At 39.7% G+C, this 16,665-nt stretch overlaps 5 protein-coding genes across 5 annotated transcripts; 2 read left to right on the forward strand and 3 right to left on the reverse strand.

The window, feature by feature from the left end:
• Positions 1 to 1,151: 1,151 nt before the first annotated feature.
• Positions 1,152 to 2,379, forward strand: MELLADRAFT_27578 (uncharacterized protein; the record flags this gene model as incomplete). Its single annotated transcript, XM_007410395.1, has 6 exons — positions 1,152 to 1,247; positions 1,335 to 1,405; positions 1,556 to 1,691; positions 1,764 to 1,898; positions 1,960 to 2,181; positions 2,272 to 2,379. Coding segments are annotated over 6 exons (768 nt in total), but the record flags the coding sequence as incomplete, so codon positions are not given.
• Positions 2,380 to 3,621: 1,242 nt separating this feature from the next.
• Positions 3,622 to 4,376, reverse strand: MELLADRAFT_124218 (uncharacterized protein; the record flags this gene model as incomplete). The annotated part of the gene is made up of 5 exons (XM_007410471.1): positions 3,622 to 3,671; positions 3,751 to 3,819; positions 3,899 to 4,003; positions 4,080 to 4,145; positions 4,256 to 4,376. The coding sequence occupies 5 exons, from the start codon at positions 4,374 to 4,376 to the stop codon at positions 3,622 to 3,624; spliced, it is 411 nt and encodes a 136-aa protein (XP_007410533.1).
• Positions 4,377 to 5,614: 1,238 nt separating this feature from the next.
• Positions 5,615 to 6,594, reverse strand: MELLADRAFT_106911 (uncharacterized protein; the record flags this gene model as incomplete). Its single annotated transcript, XM_007410470.1, has 4 exons — positions 5,615 to 5,930; positions 6,002 to 6,262; positions 6,335 to 6,415; positions 6,479 to 6,594. The coding sequence occupies 4 exons, from the start codon at positions 6,592 to 6,594 to the stop codon at positions 5,615 to 5,617; spliced, it is 774 nt and encodes a 257-aa protein (XP_007410532.1).
• Positions 6,595 to 7,763: 1,169 nt separating this feature from the next.
• On the reverse strand, positions 7,764 to 12,456 carry MELLADRAFT_87369 (ubiquitin C-terminal hydrolase; the record flags this gene model as incomplete). The annotated part of the gene is made up of 7 exons (XM_007410469.1): positions 7,764 to 8,339; positions 8,431 to 9,897; positions 9,978 to 10,175; positions 10,272 to 10,750; positions 10,821 to 11,998; positions 12,043 to 12,046; positions 12,087 to 12,456. The coding sequence occupies 7 exons, from the start codon at positions 12,454 to 12,456 to the stop codon at positions 7,764 to 7,766; spliced, it is 4,272 nt and encodes a 1,423-aa protein (XP_007410531.1).
• Positions 12,457 to 13,472: 1,016 nt separating this feature from the next.
• On the forward strand, positions 13,473 to 15,530 carry MELLADRAFT_106913 (uncharacterized protein; the record flags this gene model as incomplete). Its single annotated transcript, XM_007410396.1, has 5 exons — positions 13,473 to 14,094; positions 14,163 to 14,234; positions 14,295 to 14,972; positions 15,043 to 15,440; positions 15,486 to 15,530. The coding sequence occupies 5 exons, from the start codon at positions 13,473 to 13,475 to the stop codon at positions 15,528 to 15,530; spliced, it is 1,815 nt and encodes a 604-aa protein (XP_007410458.1).
• Positions 15,531 to 16,665: the final 1,135 nt, after the last annotated feature.

Here is a 16,665-nt window from a genome sequence, read left to right on the forward strand (position 1 = left end):
CCTGACAATTTTGAAAGTGCATGGGTATCTTGGTGAATTGATAAGCAAATCAATAAAAGCTAAATGTGTGCATGACACAATTCCAGAAACAAGGTAACAAAATTGTGTAAACTTAGTAAGATGGCAGGATAAGGCTTGTACCATTGAGCCAGGTCAATGAAAGAGATTCAAGATTGCAACTCCATTGAATATTGGAGTTAGATAGTGGAGGACTGTAGAATTAAAGTAGGAATCATAAAATTGGCCAGATAGAGGGAAGGAGAGATAGGAATATACCGGTAATCCTAAATCAAAATAGGATAACAAAAGAATCAGTATGTACAACTGCAAGATTTCAGGTCCCCAAGATGTGCCATATGAAAGGAATGATGCCTTCAGATTAGATCAAGTTTTTGACTTTCAATTGAAAGTCAAATCACATATCAAGACGAGCAATTAACTTTGCTCTTCCGTAAATTCCTCAGTGTAAGATATTCAAGAGGTCGCATACAACAGACTGTGAGCGGTTCCCAAAGACAATCGAGTAAGATCAAGTTATTTGACAAACATGTCCTGCAAGTCGATATGGCTAGGGCTTCATCAGAACACGAGCGATTGAGATGTGAATCTGAATAGCCTAACTGAGGAAATTCGACGTTGTCCATATAAAAGACAAATCCTGTTCGATATCCATAGTTTTCATCCCTAGGCGATAATCCTTCGCGAATGAAGAGATAGTATGTGATGCTTAGAGTGAGAGTAGCGTGATCTCACCTTGGATTGGACTCGAATGTTCGGACTCCTTATCACTTATCACCTGGGATTGGAACGAGGCATCCCATCATGATAGAAAGGGTCGTAGTGAGCTTCGATTGAGACGATTGTCGTTCGAGTAGGTGGAGGCGCTAGGTAGGACGATGAAAGCAGCAGAGTTGAAAGATCCAAATTTCTTGTCAGCTCGGCCCCGACCCGAGAATATATATGTACTCACAGAGAGTTCGCCGGGTTTTCAATGTAACCTAACGCTAAAACTCAACCATCAGCATTCAGCAAACACCACGATGGCACACTCAAACATTTTCAAGCTCACCAACAGTCTTCCAGATGCCAAGTATGTTCCACCAGATCTCATGGAAAACAAGCACACTCGCATCCCCGGCCAATCATCTGATCCGGCTCAACCACATCTTGTTGTCCCGGGAGAACTGATCGCGTCTTCAAAATTTTGGATGAGAGGTCATGGAACATTTGTTGAAGACGGAATGACTGTAAAGGATGAAGATGCGATGGACGATATCATGTATGATGATGAAGATGGTGAGAGTCATGAGATCGCTCCGACTGCTGAAGGTGAGATTAGGAGTAGCTTGGCTGGGACGATCGAAAGGATAAACAAGCTGGTGAGCGTCCGTGGTTTAAGGGGGCGGTAAATTCTTCCTGACTATTGATTCTGTTTTCTTCTCTTGTTCATCATCCTCAAACGTGAATGATACGTCATTAGTTCTATTTATTGTTATCGATTGCTGATCAATGAATTTGCAAATTTTCAAACTTCTTGAATGTATTGTGACATTAGCTACCGGCCTGAAGTTGGTGATTTGGTGATTGGTAGGATTGCAGAGGTTCAATCCAAGAGATGGAAGGTCGATGCGGGTGGTCGACAGCACGCGGTTCTGATGCTTGGATCTGTCAACTTACCAGGAGGAGTTCAGGTGTGTCACTGTCTCAGCTAATCACAGCTGATAGTCGCCTCCTTCTAATCAGTTGCATCATCGGTCTGCTAGAGAAGAAAACTTGAATCAGATGAATTACAAATGCGATTCTTTTTTCAAGAGGGTGACCTTCTCGTGGCAGAGGTTCAGGCGTTTTTCGGTGATGGGGCCATGAGCTTACACACCAGATCGCTGAAATATGGCAAAGTGAGTACAACCAACCTACTGTGTTCACGTGCTTTGTCCCACTAATGCCATTTTGCTTTAGTTACGAAATGGACTCCTCGTGAAGGTTCCTCCTCAATTGATCCATCGACTGAAATCTCATTTCCATACTCTCTCATGCGGTTTAGACCTGATCATTGGGATCAATGGTTGGATCTGGATAGCCAAAAAGCGCGAATCTGCTCCAGAGGATTCTATGCAAGGATCAGAGCATGTAGAGGGATTCGAAGTCACCACTGAAGACATGTACTCTGACGTCAATGAAGTGAGTTGTCTACACGTGATCCTTCCAAATCTCCTGTCATCAAAGATATCTCATCTCATAATCTTTATTTGTTTGCACGTTCTTTCGTAGGAGATCGATTACACTACACGGCTTACTATCGCTCGAGTAGCCGCTTGCATCAATATGATCGCCTCATATTCGATGCCGATATCCGACATCACTATCGGTCAAGCATATAAAGCGTCTCTTGAAGTCCATTCTGCTTCTCAGTCCATGATGATCGACGATGTAAAAGGTGACCCCAGTCTAATGAGTTTTTGTGAACAGGACTTTCAAGAGAAGGTGATGGCTGCCATGCTTGCTCATTAAACCTGCGTCGTTACCGACAGCCCCACACACTTCAAATTAAGCTCGCCGCTTCCTGCTTCCAAACGGCCGTCGTGTTGGCCTTGCAAAGACTTATTAGGACACAACTATGTGATGGTATTTTGATTTGCGACCCCTAGAGAATTTCCCCCTTTGTATAATACCAATTCCACTCTATACCCTACGCCCCCAGCGTCGCAAGGTAGCCCGTAGCCAGATTTCTAAGTTTGGCCACTCAATCTGATGTGCAGCTTAAACTCAGCGCTGCAAAAGTAACAAACACTTCCCTCTATACTATCTTACATACCGAAACAAATTCGCTAGTACTTCAAAGTGATTTACCAGCTTCCGTGGTTGGCCAATAAATATCAAAATGCGACTTCAAGAAGGGATTGTCTCTTTGTATTCTCTCAAGTTAAATGTACGCCTCTGTTTGGATTGATCCCCATGAAACTCCTACGAATGAACATGAGCGAGCGCATCCTTCTCGAGCCATTATCCGATAGCAGCCTTCATCCTTTAACCGTAACGAGAGCGAGTAGAGATCTACATGCGTTTTTATCTCGAGAAGTTCTCTCTGTTGGACTTGTAGCAGCCTTAAGAGCCCCTTGTCGGCTTGATGCACAGTGACCGGCGTTTGCAGACACAGGCTTTCAAGGGCTTTCAACTCCGAGGCCTTGGTCCTGGTGGTCAATACACCAAAAAGGGCACATGGCAAAGGCAACTCTCAACGCACAAATCGCTTCAGAAGAAGCATCAGTCATCATATTTGAAGAAGGAAGGGTTGAATCATGTTGAGTGATCGATCGAAATGGTGCCATTGGCATTGGTTAGTCAACACTCAATCTCAACACAAACCACACAGCCCTGGACCCTCAAAATCCTGTGCTGGAACTCCTCACCACTGTTTTGCAAAACGATGGTTGTATCACATTGATGGTAAAAGGTCCACAAAAGATGTCCAAGTATGTAAAAAAAATACAAAGCTGATGAAAAACGTCCTACAAACTTCTCAAGGCTAATCACAACAATCTTGCTATTTAGGTACTGATTGTGTTTGCTTTTGGTCTTATGTATGCGGTGGGACCACATTCTAGAGATCTGCTATGTTCTTCAGTGGTGAGGATTAGCGTTTATAAACCTTCCGTGGCCTTCCTTACAACCTAGCAGGAGACATGAGAGCAATTGGAAATCAGATCATCACAACGCGAACCAGTAGTTTGAAATTCAAAGCTGACTTACTAGCTTTATTGGTGATAACTTCGCACTTGACTGGCTCAGGTGCTCCTGAAATAGTTATGTGATGACATTCTGGATGATAAGGGTGAGCAGATAGTTTAGTTATCGAATTTTGCCCTAAATGCACACGTAGAAAAAAAATTGTGCTCACTGTACGGAGTACCTGGTACACCTCCGTTCCATGGCTCATAACTCTCGCAAGCTACGTTATTTGCATAATTGGAAGGGTTGCCACAGTTTGATCCTTGAGATGACCCTATATATAATTCAGCTAGAATAAGGAGTGCTCATTGTCATTAGAAGCTTGAGAAATGATGTGAAAAATTGTTCACCGGGGTGAAGATTTCGCTGGCAATCCCCAATTGGATATTCCCATGTGTTGTGCTCATCCGTGCAATCTGGGGGAAGTTAAGCCAAAAACTTGTAAGCACAAATTCCACATGTCCCGATCGTACTCTGGAGTAGATTCATGAATCCCTATCCGAGAAAAATTGCCAGAATTGCTTACGAGCCTTTCCAGTGGTGTGGTTCTCGAGAAAACGCCACACACAGTGCTTGCTTTTCCCAAATTGAACCAATGACAGAAGACCAAAGGCGATGAAAATATAGCTGCGAGTACAGAAATCCATTTTGACGATTCAACGAGTCTGCAACTGAAGAAGGTATAGGTGATTGAGATACCAATTACTGAGCACTCACTACAAGCTTAAGGGTGGTTATATAGCCTCCAGAGATTCTTTGATGATTCGCTCTACAATATCAAAACACCGGTCTATAATAACAAAAAAACAACCAGGGTACAAAACCCTACAGAATCGCGCTCTTTCGCCATCCGAAGCCCCTTACCAGGTCCCGAGACCCTCTTTGCAAGGGAAAAAAGCCTCTTTCACTGTCGCCATCTACAGTCGTGTTCACAGTGACCTTCAAACACTCACCACCCGTGCCCAAAAACGGAAGCTGTAAGCCTTTGTAAGTTTCAATTAACAAGCTAGAATGCGTTCTGGACTGGGTCCAAGGAAACCCTCGGCATTGTGGATCGGGAGACATGAACCTTGACGGCTGCCGTTTGGGACCATCCCCTTACCTAACCTCTGGAGGACTCCGGGGAATTGGAAACGATGGACTACTACAGGCAATATTACACTATACTACAAGCAACCCTTTTAGTATCTGTTACTTTTGTAATTTTTCCTTGTTTAGCTGTGTAAATCGTTGAAAAGGTTAGGAGCGCAAGTGGTCTGAGAGGTAGACCTCAGAGTCTTGATTATGGACAAGTGTGGAGAATATATAAGATAATGAACAAACAATGAATATGTATACAACACTCATGATGATTAACAATGCGTTTTTGATTTACACCTTGCTTTGAATCTCAATAGAGGTGAGTTAGTATTTGATTATTCTAGAAGCGCTTAACAGGAAATCATGGAGACATTTCCGAACTCAACGTGCAGTTTCAAAAGTAAAGTAATACATTGATGATAGCCTGAATGGCAGTTTTGTAATTCAAGATAGGAAGCAAAGAAACAGCGCAGGGTTCTGTGCACAATTGCAGAGAAACTGTTCACGCAAAGCTTGTTCTGAAGAAAAGCAAGTATATTATTTCCTTTTCAATTGTAAGTCATTTCAAACAAAAATACAATCAAGGAAACCAAACGGATAAGATAACAAAAAGACACCGTTGGTCCATAATGCTGAGTACATCCAAGTGACAAACAAGTGATTGAAACACAATGACAAAAAAGAAACATATCACATCGCATAATTAATGTGGTACGTGACCTAATAGTAAAACAAGCAACTCTGGGATCAAACGATTTGAATAAATAAATCTAAATCTAAATCTAAATCCAAATCCAAATCCAAATCAAGCTTTACTCGAGCTGACCGGTACAATAGTTTGAGTAATAACAGGTCCTACGTGAACGTCAGAGTTTTTGCTAGGCCCCATCTGATCTAAACCAAACTTAACAGCCCGTGTACTTTTCTTAACATTACCAAAGTCTATATCTTGGAAAGCTGGTGTTAATGCTTGGTTAACTTCAGATGCGTTTGGTAATCGACCACCCGCAAGTTTTTGTTCACAGAACATATGAATCGTGTCTAATAAAGCAGTCGCGATTTGGTCGGCAGATGATGCAGCAGCTGGGTTGGATATGACGTTTTTCGAGACCTTGGATGCACTGTAGTTTGGAAATTATCTATTAGAGAATTGGTATGAAAACAAGTTGTGATGGAGAAAATGATGACTTACCGACTCTTTCCAGTTTCACTTTCAGCCACTTTACGATCAGCAAGTCCATCGATAGAGTTCTTAATAGCCTGAGCAACTTTAGAAAAATTTGTATAATCTGAAGTTAAAAGTGCTTGATCGACGGCTTGTGTCATTTCTTCTTGAGTTGGAAATTCGACTCCTGATTCCATATCATCTGAATATTTGGCAATCGTGCTAACAAGACCAACTGAGATTCTTTGCATCATAGCAGAAGAGAGTCCTAATAGAGGAGCGCCCGAACTACAACAAATCAATTGATCTCAAGTTAGTTTCGTGTCCGAATTTTCATGAAAAAAAAGGTTGATAACTTACCGTATATCTGACGGTGCAACCTGGGTAGAGTCTTCATTATCGCCTACGGAGCTAGTACTCAAAGATCGACGACGAATCACTCTATGGATAGAAACCACACATCAGAAAAATACTCCTCGAATAGAGAGAAGGATGAAAACTTACCTTGTAAGGCGACTTCCTTCAGCTGCAGAGGATGCAGAGACGGAGTTGGTGTTGGTGAAATCCAAGACAAACAAAAGAGCCATGGAAGCGGCAACGAAACCATAGTTAATACGCATATTGATATTTGTTGAAACGAATACACTAGTGAGAATTGATAAAAATATATAGACAAACTAAAAACAAAAATTTGAACAGAGTTTTTTGAACAGAAGAGGATTGTGAAGGGTGATATGAACTGATGGTCGGAATGATTGACGAATGAGAATAAGCAGAAGAACAGCTGCAGATTTATAGCCCTCATGCTATAATACCAAGAATAAACCTTTGACCACGTCCATCGTGGTGTTAATGACTTTGCCTCTCAGGGATCATACATTCATGGCCATGTCTTTTCGTTGTGTTTTGTCAGCGCAAGTGAACAATTCAAAAATACCCCACTCGGCATTATTGGCTCAGCTACGACCCAAGTATAGACTCTGGCAAACATGGCGATTAATAACAACATGAATGATTCTTATTAAGCCCTTCGAACCCCTATACATCTCTCATTCCCCTCTGACTCTTACGGTTCACAACAGCCAAGCGGCAGCTCTAGCGCTCGATCCGTAGCGTATGTTTTGATTACAAGTTACTTCGCAACGTTTTGTGGCAAAATCCACATGCGCGCAATCTGATTGAACCCTTTGAACTCGGCAAGATATACTGAACTTAACAAAGTCTCTCGTGCAGGGGTTAAACATAACAAGTGATGCCCGTTAACCCCTGCACGAGGGACTTTGTTAAGTTAAAGATATACATATTCATATCAACCTTCTCTACTGTGATTGCTCAAAAAATAATCCCGAGTCATGAGTCATGATTCATAACAAACAAATAAAATCGAATTTTGAATTACTTTTCAATTCATTTTCTTCATTCACTTTTTCAATCAAATAATATGTATTTACTTATTAGATTTCAATCTAATTTCTAACTTTTTAAAAATTTCTTTTTCAAAAGAAAAAAAAAACAAAAAACAAAGAAAAGAAAATAAAAAATTAAATGAACATTAAATCACATATCATCTATGTATGTAATCATTAAAATCATAATACTTTTTTTATCAATGCCCTTTTTTGGTTTTTCTTCGTTATTTTAAAGAAATAAAGAGATTTCTAAGAAAATGAAAATGAAAACGTTTAATAAAAAAAAAGATGAAAAAATGAAAAAAATTATATAAAGAAAAGAGAAGAAAAGAAAAGAGAATTCTAATTTTAATCATCAAAAAGTTTTAATTGAATCTAATCTAATCTAATTTCAAATCATGAACGATTTCATCTGATTTATCTAAACCTAATTCATCATAAGCCGGTGGAAGTAAACTTGAATCTTCAATCAAACCACCCGATGAGATCCCATGAATTTTCTTTCGTTCTAATCCTCCGGAAAATGGAGCTAGAGCTGGTGGTGGAGGTGGTGGAGTAGGTGGTAATGGTGAAGTATCTTGAACAAACTTCACCCTTTCTTCCTCAACATCAAAAATCGATCCAGCTCTAGGTGAATCTAATGCTTGTGGTTCACTAGATGGTGATAAACATCTTGCAGATGATCCTCCTGCGCTTTCTCCACTCAAGGATCGTGTCCTAAACCGATCTTCTTCTGCTTCTGCTTCTGCTACTTCTTCTTCCTCTACTTCTACTTGCTCTACTCGCTCTACTTCCTCTTCTTCTTCTTGTCCTGTCATCATGGTAGATCCGAGGGCTGAACTAACTATCTTATGAGTCTTGGATCCTAAATTTTTGTTTGTTCGTCTTCGATAAAAGAGTAAATAAGCAGCTGATGATTTAACTTTTTCCGCTGAATCCACTTCAGATACATGCGACTAAGAGTTTCAAACACAAGGAAGTCATCATCAGTTTTCTCTTTCTCTTCATTTCTCAATTAGATTACAAAAAGATGATCAAGACACTCACATCATCAAAATTATGCCACTTTCCATCGGTCGCATTCTTCGCAAAAGCAGTATAATGTCCACCACCTAATCCTCCAAAATGATTATCAACCGCAAACAAATCATAAATCAAACTTTCTTCTTCCTCCTCTTCTACCATCATTCCTTCTTGTACTTTATGACCATTCAGTTTTCGTTCAACAGCTTGTGCTTTAAGTCTTCTAGCCACTTTAATTCCTTCAACTTCATCAGACAAATCTAACCCTTCAATCGGAAATTCAACAAATGCATCTACTTTAGTAGATCTACCATAAGCAGTACGAGCATTACTAAACCGTTTAAAATGAACAACTAAGATATCAGGTACTTTCCAAATTTGCATCGTTTTGATCGCTTGTACATGTTTTTGACATCTTGGACAATACCACATATCTTCTTCTCCTAATCTTTCGGGTTTTGAAAAATCTTTAAAGCAATCTTCTATTGTTAATTGTTTTTTATCCGACTTCTTTAATGATGATTCAATCATCTCTGGATCTTCAATCAATTCAAATTCACTCCATCCTTTAAATTCGGCTTGATTTCGATCTGGAAAAAACGTTTGTGCTGAAACGCTTGTCCATTCACATTCAAAAAAATCTCCTTGTCGTACAATCGGTTGAGAAGGTATAGTTGGAGTACTTGTTGAAGGTATCATTTCTTCTTTTGATTCTTCTACACTCGTTGTAGTACCTTCAACCGTTGTTTCTCGATCACCATAGAGATCTTCTTCGGCGTCTTCGGTACTAAAGTTACCAGGTAAACTGATCACAGTCGGTCGACTTTGAGCTCCATCCGGTCTTCCATGTAGTTCACGTTCCTTCAAAGCTACAGTCGTCACACCCATCCCATTAGAAGTAGGAATAACCGTAGGCGTAGGTTGAGCAGGTACAGAGATTCGGAATAGATTAGGAACAGCTTGTCGTTTGCCTTTGGTGTTTGTCTTTGTTGCCGTCGACAATGGTTCAGCAGATGTCATCTCAACATCACCTGAAGCATCTGTCTTGACTTTTGCCACATCTTCTGAATTGGTTTCTTCAACTTGATTTTGAGTTTCGTCAGCCGCATCTTCCTCCTCAAACAAATCTTCTGATTTCTTAGTATACCTCGCATATTGTTCCACCACCGCATTATAGATCGTATCATGATTAAGTAATTGATCAGGACCGAGGGAAACTAGAAAAAAGAACCCAAAAGGGGTGAAAGAACGACTGCCACGTTGGATTGAGCTACTTGACATGCCTAAAGTACCCTTCTCCACTGGTCGATAAGACACCACCGGTACTAGAATGTGGTCAGAAGGACCGAGATGGACTGCACTCTTTGCTGAATGATAGGTCATAGGAGTTTCAAAGATGTTGATCACATCTCTTTCTAAGATCGCATCTAATTGATCCGGATCTTGCCATATCTTCCATGGTTTCGCTGACCAATCCTCAATCACAGCCATCTAAAGAAAACCCAGAGTGAAGAGAAGGAAAGGTTCAGAGGAGAAGTGATCGAATTAATAGACAGAGACGTTTGACAAACCTTTTCGGGATCATAGCCTAGAATCTTTCCAATATGTTGCTTGACTTGTCGGATCGTAGAATCCTTTGGTAGCTCATACACAACCTTGAGACGAGGTTTAGTATGGTCAAGAGGGATGAAGAAGACCGTTCCTCTCTGTTTCTTGTTGACAGGAAGTTGTAGAGTCAGATACATGATCTCATCGAACTTGATGGCGACCTAATACAGAAATAGATCAAACGCAATCATCGATCAGAATCCCAAAACAAATGGTAAAGAAGATCTTATGGTTTTTAAAATGATAAAACGATTTACTTTCTGACAATCAGGACAAACTAAAGTACTTTTATATTGTCCTTGAAAGAGATCTACAATCACACTATCATTCCTTCTTCTATACAAATTCCAACAAGTTTCAGCCAATTTGATTAATTCTAAATCACCATCACCATCTTTAAAATCCGGAATCTCATCAAAAGGTTTCTTCAATACCCTATTAAGATCTTCATGTAAAGCATCTAACAAGAAGGTCAAGAGTTCTTGTGAATCTTGTTGACCATAACCTAAAAATAATGAATTAAACCTTCCTACGATCGATTTGAATTCTCTAGGTGCAATAGATGAATGAGGGGTTGAATTCCATAACTTTTCAATTAATTGTCCAAACGTTTCAGCTACTTTTCCTCCCATTCCTAATGGATTCACTCGATTTAATTCATTAATATAAACTCTTGATAAGAAGTATTGTTTTAATTCGGGACAGTTACTCATACATTGTAAAGCTGAGTTCATAACTGTTTACCATGTCGAATAGATGAGTCAATACGATGGAAAGGCAAGAAAGAGCAAATAATCAAGACTTACAACACGTGTTACCTAGATTACTGAGTCCTACCAAACCTCGAACCATACCTGGTTTGAGAAGTTGGTTTTGATCATTCGTACCACCTAAGCCAGCAGCTCTTTTCAATTGAGAGATAATACCACCGCCAGTACTACTAGAAGAAGTCTTTTGAACCGAAGCATCAGGTCCAGGAGATTGAAGAGTGGTGATTGGGCCTTCTTTATATTTAGGATCGAGTTTGTTGATATTATTCATTCGATCCATTTGATCTAACCAAGGCTCGCCACCGAATACTGAAATTGAAGTTTGTTGATCGAAAACGTCCTGATCGGGCGGGGATTGATCAGACTTGATGTATAACCAATTACCATCATCAGTTTGTTGTTCAATAACTAAATAGTTTTCTGGATCAGTCAAGAGAGCTTCATTCAGATCGATTTGATCTGATTCAGGATTGATGGGTTCGGGTAAGAGGTTTGAGAAATCTTGAAGGTTGAGAGTTAAGATTGAGGGTTGAGAAGGAGGATTAGATAATCTCCAAAGTCTTAGAGGTCTAGAAAGGATCGGATCAAAGAGATCTTGGACTAGCTGAGTTTTGAGTTGAGCCAGAGTATTGGCAATCGAGTAACGGATTTGAACAGGGGTTGAGTTGGGCACAACTAAGCTACATTCATCTGAGGCTAATTCTGAAATCAATAAGTAGAAATGAAACCTAGGTGGATAGAATTCAATGGTTTGTGAACCTGGACCGTTAGGAGCGATGACGCGACGAGGGATGATCGCTCGAGGACCTTGAATGATACCGTACCAAGACAAAAGTGAATTCCAGAATGGTTCGGCTAAGATTTCCAAATCAACGGATAATTGAAGACCAGGTTTAAGATCGAATTGAGAGTCAAGAAGATCAGAATTATCAATGGGACCTAATTGATCGATCGAGATTGGAGTTTCAGATGGATCTTCTGAATTCTTGGTGGGCGCTTGATGGGTTGCACAGGCTGTTTGCCATCTTTTGAACCAACGAAGACTGATTAGATACCAAGTCTGAGTAGCATCCAGCGAAAGATTAGAAGTAGATTGATAGGCATTGAATTGATTTTGTGGTGATGGTAGATCGGTAGTAGGAAGTTGATTTTCTGATTGAGTCAATTCAGGTGGTGAAAGAGGTGGTACGGTTGGAGCCGAGATAGTAACAGGACTTATTCGAGCTGTTTGTTTGAGAAAAAGACTAGGTTAGTTTACGTGTCTTTTGAAAGGATAGCAACCAGAGAACAGATGAGCTCAACTTGAACCGTTGGTGGTAGGATCTTGAGTGTCATTAGATTGAAGCATTGGAACGTGATTGATTGGTGAATTAGTTGATGAATTGATGTTGGCTAAGTTTTCTTCACTTGCTGCTCTCTTGTTTGGAGAATTAGTTGAAGCTGAATGAAAGTCAGGTGAGATGGGTCTTTTGAGTTTGATGGTAATAGCTGATGGTGATTGAGATTGAGGTGATCTTTGTTTTGGTGAGTCTTGATGTTTCAATGGTTTGTCTTGTTGTTCTTGTTCTTTTGTTGTTCTTGTTGTGGTTGATTGTGAAGGTGATGGTGATGTTGATTGAGAAGTGGTAATGTTGTTGTTGTTGTTGATTGAAACAGTTGGATGGTTAGACATTTGATCCAATTCACTCTTCACATTATCAAATTTTCAAACTCACACTTCATTCCACTTTTTAATGCTTGAGTCTTAAAAATTGTCTATCATTTGCAATCCTCTAATATTAAACTGTAAATTACTCTAAATTCATCTTAAGTTGACTTAAAACCATGAACTAAACCACAACTTGAAGATAAAACTGCTTAAGTTGTATTTATCAAAAGTTCAAATTCGATTCCTGGCCCAAAGATCCTAAAAAAAATGGTGGTCCTACCTCATTTCAAACTCCCAACTTAATCTAGCAAGATGAGTCTACTTTGGAGATGAACTGAAAGAGTAGCAAAGATGTGTGTTAGGAACCTACAGAGTCCTCTAGCGGGAAATCCAATGACTTCAGATCTGTTTAGAAAGATCAGAGCTCTATGCCACCCAGGGAATCAGGAGGAAATATTTGACCACCAAATTGAACTTCTTATTTTCACGCTTTTTGGAATCCCTAGCTTGCCATGTTTAACTTGCCTCTTGCGAACTGTTCCTTTTTCAATTGGATTGTGTCTTGCTTGTGTTCTTCTTTGAATTCATGTTTATCAGAATCATCTGAACTTGTATTGATACAGACTGCAGGGAGTATTTTGGTCTGCCCTCTCAAAACACGCGACATATGTTGATGGGAAAGATCTTGACGTGTACATACTTTGATGAGCAATGAGGTAGATGATGATTTTTTTGTCTTGAGAACACCAACAGGGGTGGATATAAAATGTGGACGGCTCAAAGGTGTCAAGCAAAACAGAGTTATGATGCAAAACTTCACAATGAAAGCAATTAGCCGCAGCCTGGTGACTGAAAATCTGAGGCAGACACGTCCGGCCGCTGTGTTTGACTCTGTGACTGCATATTTCTTTGCAATGTGTTGGCTGGTGTATTGAGAGCAGGGCGAAAAGGGACTGCCGAATAGTTATCAAGCGTTAAAGTCACCCCGATCAATACCCAACTTCTCCCAATATCTCTTTGTGCCAATCGGATTGTTGATCATGACTATGAGGTTGACTTTACTTTCTTTATTAATCTTGAGCTTTGTGTCTTCATACTTTTGTTACCTCGACGAAGAACTCGAGCTACCACTATTAACGGATGAAGTTTACTCTCATTCTCCAACTAGTGCTGAAAACCGACTCAAGCATTTATATTCAGGAGAAGGTTTTAGTGGATCTTTGGTACCAACCCAAACCAAGATATACAACGGAATTATCAACACACTGTGTGAAAAGGTAGACCAACTTTTGGCGTCAGAAACCTCAACACCCAAAAGTGCAGGGCCATCAAATTGGAAGATTTACTACGGGATTGCTCCTAAGGTATTCCATCAAAACACCCATATCGACAAATTATGTGCACTAGTACATGAAGTCGCCAGGCTAGGATACGAGTTTACTTCGACAATGTACTCTTCTGAGAACATTGTACATCATTTATTACCATGTATTAATCTTGCGTATAGTGCTCTCAATCTTGATTCATTGGGAATGAGGGAGAGGATGTGGGTTGTGGGAGTCCTGTCGTGCCTCGAATCTAGTATTCCAAAGGAAATGATATCTGGACTTTCTGGCAACATACGTTTTTTTCGGGGGAAATTTGAACTTTTATTGTTGAGAGGTAAGACTTCCATTATTTGATGAAGTATTTCTAGATCTGAAGATTCTTTCAACAAATGTGATTGTCAGGCTGGCCCCTAGGACCTACGCTTGAGAAGATGTGGCCGACGTCTCTTGAACTTAAGCATTATCCACCGTACTGTCAGTGATGAAGCTTTGTGAATTGGGTGAGGTTATCTGAAGTTTTGTATTCTTCAACAGCTGTCTTGGAAGCACTCCTAAGGGTATCATTAGTAAATTCAGTTCTTCATCAGATGCCAACATCTATCAAACCATCACCAGGATTTGAAGCAATTTTACACTTGCTTCTAACTTTAAAGATGCTCATTAAGGAATCAAATGCATTAGATCTCACAAAGGACATTGCAGCTCGACTGAATGAGATGCCCAGTTCACCAAGAAGTGCAGGTGTTTTTGATGAAGGAAAGGTTTTGATTCAAATCTTATTACATTTGCAGGAGAACCACCTTCCCAGCAAGATTCATTTTCTTGAATTGTGCAAAAACCACAGTATGGCTCAAAGAGTTATGGAGGTTGACATAGGCCTTGAAGATACATTGTCACAGAATTCCAAAGATATACTTCAGGGATTACTGATGGGAATCAAGAAAATGAAAACTGATGAGATCATCCCAGCTCTGACCAAAGTTTTACATGAAAACAAGACAATACTTCAGTGCAGAAAGCTTCTCAGACTTCTTGACTTGGCAAACAGGCAGAATTCACACTATTTCTACAGCTTAGATACAGTGCTTTCTGATTCAATAACACTGAGTCAAAGAATTTCTTGGATTTTAAATGAGCAATACCCAAACAAAAATCATCCCACTTTCTTCAGGTCTTTAGGTTCAGAATTCCTGACTCTATGCGCAAGAAAAAGTAAGTACAAAAGTCAACATCTAGAAGTACAAATCACTAATGAGGGTGTGTTTTTGCCCATCCAAACCAGCGGAAGAACTCACATCATTCAATCGTAGGAAAGAAATTGAGAATAAACTAATCTCAAAGGGGGTTTTGTTGCCTCAAAACATTGAACCATTTGAAAGAGTTTTGGCATGGAATTTTGAAGGGAACAGAAAACCAAAGCTGACAGAATATCTAGAAACAATACATTCCAAAAGATCATCAAGTAAAAATCTTTGGGATGCACTCCGTCCAACTGATCCTATAGTTGAATATGTTATACACATCATCTGTCTTAAAAACAAAGATGAACAGCTACTCGCATGGCTCTCTCATAGGAATGGACCAGGATTCAGACAGCTTTCCTTCAAGGAGTTTGACATAATCAACTTTTCACCCCTCACCAGAACAAGTTTTGAATCTAGACTTCAAACATTTGAAAAGGTCAGATTTTTGAATTTATTTTCATACTTGTATGAATTGGATAAGTTTAACATGCATTCCAACATTGACTTTATCCTAGGAACTTGGTGATATTGTTGAAAAAAAGTTATATATCATGAAGATGGATCAGTAAAATGTGTCTACTAGCTGTGTTTATGGATGTGAGATGTAGCCATAAAGACAAACTTGTCTGTGTTTGGTTCCAGAGATAGAGATTTGGGGATGAGAAAATCAATCTTCTAATTATTGTTGTATGATTTTGGGAATAGAACATCAGATTGTGTACCACAGCTTTAATGTCTTAATTTATGCTTCAATGGCAATGACTAAAAGATTTGCAAACTGACTAAAGGAGCAACACACAAAGACAAAGAATTCTGGTTTCTCCAGGGATTCAGGCTCAGGACTCCTGGCTTTATTCTCAAGAAAAAGTAAGTTGGGGAGTCAATATTTATTATTACTAATCACTCATGAATATGTTGTATTGCCACATAACTCCAAATCCAGGTGAGTAAATTATGATAGTCAATTGCAGTAATGAAGTCAAAGTAAAAATAATATCAACACAAATATCTGAAAACACCAGTTTCTTTCAATCTATTGCGAGACTTGTGAGGATTAGATAATTTTAACATTGATTCCAACATTCAAATTATACCAGGACTTTTTATTTTTTTTAAAAAAAAGCTAAATAGCACGCAGATTGCTCAGTAAGATTCTTTTTATTGATTTCTTCATGAATGCAACCTAGATATATAGGCACAAAAACCATCTTTCTGGGATCAAAGAGGCATGTATTTGGTAAGGTTTTGGAAAGGAAGTTAGGGCCCGTTTGGCTGGAAACCAAATACGGTTTTTGGCCAAATACTCCACCAAAGCCAAAAACCGTATTTGGCCAAATACGGTTTTTGGTTTTTAACAAAAAGAGCAGCGTTCGGCAACGGTCTTTGATCACATTTGATGGCTGTTGACCAATTTGATGCGCCAAAAGTCTACCATAAATCAAGTCGTAGGCTTGCGTAGATTTGAACAAGGGGAGTGCAAGATTTGATGCAGTCGTACGGACTGCATGTCTAAAACAGGTCCATAGTCTAACTTAATTAAGTCCCTCCTCAAAGCGCGCACGTCCCGGGGGAGCTCACAGAGGAGGCACTTACGACTTATCGGCATTTTTTGGTGTGATACCAAATCCAAATTTGAGGTTTCCAGCAATTTTCGGACAAAA

This window comes from Melampsora larici-populina, assembly GCF_000204055.1.
Source record: "Melampsora larici-populina 98AG31 unplaced genomic scaffold MELLAscaffold_20, whole genome shotgun sequence".
Lineage (NCBI taxonomy): Eukaryota > Fungi > Basidiomycota > Pucciniomycetes > Pucciniales > Melampsoraceae > Melampsora > Melampsora laricis-populina.